We start from the raw sequence: 5,585 nt of genomic DNA on the forward strand, positions 1-5,585 counted from the left end.
AAACAGGTAAAAGATATGAAATTTAATTACTCTTTTCTTTTTCTTTTTTTTTTTTTAAATAAATTCAAATTCAAATCGACTTAATTTAATAAAAATAAATAAATAAAATAAAGTAAAGGAAATATAAAAAATAAATGGCCAAAATATGGTATCTACGATAATTACCATTTCACCATCAGCATCCCTACAGACGATCGTTCAATATCCCTACATATCATCATTCAATATCAACACCATCAACATGGATCCACTCAAACAGGTTTAACCATCCTTCTACCAGGTGGACCACTCAATGCATGACAGTCTAAACTATTATACGTAGATAGTAGGTGTCAAAGATAAATTTTAGCCATTTTTACATTTAAAATAATTTTTTCATCTCTAAACTATAAGATTTTCACTTAATTTTCTTTCCCTCTTGTTTTCTTATTTTAAAGACAAATAAAGAAGTAAAAAAGTAAATGAAAATTATTAGTAGGGTGTCAAAGAGACGCGCATGGCCTATCTAGCTTTGAGAAGATAAATATATTTTGTATATACAATTTAAGATGTGTAAAATGAGACAAACATTTTTGTTATCTTATGTCAATACAATTAAACTGGGCATAATGAGACAAAATTTATAATCAGCAGCTTATATCTGTACAGTGAAAATATGTGTATAATTGAGACAAATTTTAAAATTAGGTTATGAATTTCATACTTCCATTAGAACTAGGATAGTGTGCATGTTCATATGTTGTGCTCTTAAAAAGTAATGGATGAATTTTAACTATATTGATTTAAACATTCAACGATCAAGATTCTAGTTGTAATTATAATTATAATAACAACAATTACACTTTTTAGTCTATAAATTGTGAGTTTTTTTTTTTTTCATTTTAATTCAAGATCGAATCTTGGAAGATAGTTTTCCAACCAAATCACTTAAGTAACTGAACTATGAATACGAATATTTGAAGCCAAAACATGAATAGCTAAACTACATTTACAATGGATAAGGAATAAGCATTGGGTTGAATGATCGTGGTACAAAAAAATCATGAAGGAAACCTACCTAAAAAAAAAGAATTTGTTTACCACATGAAAAGATTTCAAACTAAGAGATAATTTGTTTCTCTTTAAGGTTTGGAAGATGAGTTTTCAAATTAAATGTCTTTTGGAAAGAGCTAGAGCCTTAACAAATTCAATCGAATTACAGACCAAAAAATTTTGTTACATTTCAATGAAAGCATTGTATATTCTACAAATTTCACGAACAATAGCCTTAAAACCAACACGTACGTCAGCGGTCTACCTTATGTTATAGGAATAATATCATAAAAAAGTTAGAAAATATAGAATATGGTATATCAAATATAATTTGAGCCAAAAAAATCCATGTTATCTCTTTAATTAAGACAACTTTATTCAGTTTAGTATTTAGGTTTTAGAACTAATTGTCTTCCCAGATATAGCATATTAACTTTATTATGGAAGCAACATCTCATTTACAAGATTCAACGAACTATGATTTGTGGAAATAAACCAAACTTAAACAAAGTTTGGAGAATTGTTGATGAGAGAAAATTATCCTGGAAAAAATTCTCTAAATCAATAAAAAAAAAAAGACATATTTATAAAATACATTCATAATCATTTGAGTAGTCACGTTTCTTCTTGAAATTGTTTATTTTAAAAAAGACATATTTAATCACGAAACAATGCAAGTTTATGTGAATGATTACATACCATTTATTCCAATACCATCACCATCACCTCAAAAGAACAAAGCAGATGGAACCAGAAAATGTCTACCATACAAGACAAATGATGTATGCACTTGGTATGGTTAAATTTATACTTCACCTATAAGTATGGCCATAAAAACAAAAACAAAAACAAAAATAAAGAAAGAACTCATTTAATTAATATTAAAAGCAAAGAGAATTGAGTTTGTGCAATGAAACAAAAAGATGAAGCATGTATGATTTCCAACAATTTAATATCAAGATTTTTCAATCATATCTAGCCGAAAAAGTGGTAAAACCGGCGTAGTAACTATACAACAACCCAAAATGACGGGCAAGGGACACGCTTAGCAATCCTTCTTCCGCGTAAGCAATCCACGTGGTAATCGAACTTATAAAGTATACTCTCTTTTTTTTCTTTTTGGTATATAAATAAATAAATTTTGTTCGTAACAATATCAACTCTTTTAACTCTTCCAATTAGCGTGAGCTTTTGAGTGCGAGTACCTAAATGAGCAGCAGCGGATTCAATTTCACCAGCTTCTACGCCACCTGGTTCGACCAACTCCACCGCCTCGTCGACCAGCTCTCCTCCACCGCCAAAGACAACCACAACTCCTCCTCTGCCGCCGACCATCTTGCTCGTCTCGTCCAAACCGTCATGTCCCACTACTGTGATTACTACCGGGTCAAGTCCATGGCTGCCGAGCGCGACCCTCTCTCCGTCTTCTCCGCACCCTGGGCCACCTCATTGGAACGATCCCTTCACTGGATCGCTGGATGGCGTCCCACTACCACTTTTCATCTCATCTACTCTGAATCCTCCATCCTCTTTGAATCTCGCATCGTCGATATTCTTCGCGGTCTTCATACTGGCGACCTCGGTGACCTCTCTCCCTCTCAGATTCGTCGCGTTAGTGAACTCCAATGTGAAACGGTAAATTATAGTCTCTTCCCCATAATCATTCAGTTTTTTCCTCATACGAATCAGCTTAAAATATCATTTATTTTTTTTAGTACGTCTATATCATTGCCTTAATTTGTTCGTTCTAATTTTATTTTGATTAATTTTAAATTTACTTCCAAATGCTAATTTATACATTGCTATCTAATAGCATTCTTGTTCACATTTAATGAGAAACCTTAAATGGAGCTAGGTTTTGCCATATTTGTAAGTAGATGAATTAATCTTTAATTTTTGATTGATAAAAGTTGGGGCCTAAATTGTAAAAATCAAAATTTAGGGATTAAATTGTTAGTAGGGAGAATATTATTTTGTTTTTGTATAGTTAAAATTGATTCAGATTACGAATATTTGTCAAAGAAAATTATTTGGGGATGCATTTTAGGGGCAAATGGGATGTGTGATGTAGGTGGAGGAGGAAAATGCCATAACGGAAGAGCTATCGGAGTGGCAGGACGACGTTAGTGAACTCATGGGAACTAGAACGGAGGTCACCGGAAGGTTTGAAGATCTCGTCAACATTATAAAAAAAGCCGACGCGCTCCGCCTTAGGACGGTCCAGAAAGTGGTGGAGCTTCTCACCCCCAAGCAGGCCGTCGAGTTCTTCATCGCGGCCGCCGAACTCCAATTCGGGGTTCGGGGATGGGGACTAGATCAAGACCGTCAACGTGGGAACGACCGAGACCATTAAAAATTTAACAAGTTTAGTCACTATAATTATGTGCGCAAACTATTTTGGTATATGAGTTCTTTTTTAAAAAGAAAAATTGACTAATAATTTTGGAGTTATGTATTCGGTAAGTTTTTGACGTATTTAAAATTTTCTAATTTAAAAAATTTACATATTGTTCGAATCCGATATAAAATTAAATTTCTTATCATTGATCATATAGGTGAAAATTGGCAAGTGTAGATTTTTAACGTTTTTCTTTTTATGTTTGAACTACAATATAATTATTAGGTCGTTTTTGTTCAGTATATTAAATTACTTAGTGAATAGTATTTATTTTGTAAATAATAGTTTAAAGGAAAGATGATTTGTGAGTGAAACGTGTGGAACATGCAGCCGTTGATGTTGTACACGCGTCGTGAGGGGGCCGTCAGATATTTGCATGGTTGTTTTCTCTTTACAAAGTTTGTGTTTAGAGTTAGTTAAGGCCATACCATAAATCTCAAACGGGTAAAGAGGCCATCACCACCTAATAATAAAATAATAATAATAATAATAATAATAATAATAATAATAATAATAATAATAATAATAATAATAATAATAATAAGCTTATAGTGTGTTACAAATGCTATTTTTGTTTGGAAAATTGCACAAGATGTCAATGATGTTTTATTTTTTAAATAACGGGTGTCACGATGACAATTTTTTAATTAATTTCTTTCATTTTGTTAATTATTTTGAAAATGATAATAATATCCCTTTTCGAACTTTCCTTTTCGGTCTCCTCTTTACGACGATTTTCTTTCCAGTCCCCTTCCTTCTTCAATTTCTAATATTTTTCTTCCTTTTCTGTTTACTCTTGTGTTCGACAATTTTGATTTCAGTTTCTCCTTTTCTTTTTCGTTTACGATAAGATGTTCTTCCACGATTTTTATTTTTGTCTACTTTTTTTCGATTTTTGTGATCAAGGTCTAAAATTGTTTGTCTTGGTCTAATTTCTTTTAATTTTGAATTGAATTTATATTTTAAGATGTATTTGGAAAATCACTTTTTCTTTTAACTTGATATCAAGTTGGATTTTGATTTGTTTTTAAAGATACGTACACTTCAAATTTCTTGGATTCAGATTAATTATTTTATGAAAGAAATATAAGAGAATGTGATGTGTGATTCATTCTTGTCAAAATAATAATAGTATTGGGACTTCAATTTGATTGTTACGTGACTTGCTATATGTTTTATATATGATTATATGTTTTATATTTGATCGCCGTTATGAATTATCTAACTTTTCGATTGCTATTTGATTTTTCGAATTATTTTCATTACATATTAGACTTATGGTTTAGGGTTTATTTTGTAATTTCTGTTTGAATTTTCATTAGACATTTTAAAGTACTTTGTGATTTTTATTTGATTGGTGTATCTTCTTCTATGATTTTATTAAAAATATAAGTTATCTCAAACCAACTACTCAATAAGCTTGAATTAGTTTACTAGAAAACTCTCTATTGAAGATTGGGTTTCACATTAAACTGAAGTCACGTGAAGTAAAAAAACAAATAAATATATATATGATCCATACCAAATAGCAACCAAATATTAATCAAACTACCATTGGATAACAAATTAATAAATATATAATAACAACAATTAGACAACAATCAATATCAAATAGAAATTAGGCATCTCAAAAAATAGGTTGTAATCAGAAAGACAATCAAACAATATTAAAAATTATTAAAACAAAAAAAAGTAATTAGATGACAATTAAAAGATAATCGAGCAAGAAAAAAAAATGGAAGATATCATATTTATTTAGATGACTATCTCATATGACTAATCAAAACTAGAAAAAAAAAAAAAAAGGTAAAAGGTATGATAATAAGAAGGTAATCAATTGACAAACTCAATCAACCTATAACATTAACTAAAATTGAAAATAAAACAATAGAAGGTGATTATTTCAAGATTAACTAAAATTGAAAAAAAAAACAATAAAAGGTGATTATTTCAAGACTAACTAAAATTGAAAATAAAACAATAGAAGTTGATTATTTCGCAAAACTAAGTAAAATTTTAAAAAAAAATAGAAGATAATTAGATAACAATTTTGGGCGTGCATTCTTTTACTTTAAACTCAAGAGCAAGCAATTTTGGGTTACCATTTAAAATTTTAAATGATGTTGAGTTAATTTAGATAAACCTTTTTACTAAT

General features: G+C 29.9%; 1 protein-coding gene across 2 annotated transcripts; it reads left to right on the forward strand.

Moving 5' to 3' along the window:
• The first annotated feature begins 2,010 nt into the window (after positions 1–2,010).
• LOC103501829 (protein DOG1-like 4) lies at positions 2,011–3,679 on the forward strand. 2 transcript variants are annotated; one of them, XM_051087948.1, is made up of 3 exons: positions 2,011–2,112; positions 2,215–2,667; positions 3,104–3,679. In XM_051087948.1, exons 2-3 carry the CDS (start codon positions 2,242–2,244, stop codon positions 3,383–3,385), a joined length of 708 nt encoding a protein of 235 aa, XP_050943905.1. In that variant the 5' UTR covers positions 2,011–2,112; positions 2,215–2,241; the 3' UTR covers positions 3,386–3,679. The 2 variants fall into 2 exon arrangements, with proteins under 2 accessions (XP_050943905.1, XP_008463763.1); XM_008465541.3 differs by lacking the exon at positions 2,011–2,112 and having other exon boundaries at positions 2,142–2,667.
• The last annotated feature ends 1,906 nt before the right edge of the window (positions 3,680–5,585 follow it).

This window comes from Cucumis melo, chromosome 7 (assembly GCF_025177605.1).
Source record: "Cucumis melo cultivar AY chromosome 7, USDA_Cmelo_AY_1.0, whole genome shotgun sequence".
NCBI lineage: Eukaryota > Viridiplantae > Streptophyta > Magnoliopsida > Cucurbitales > Cucurbitaceae > Cucumis > Cucumis melo.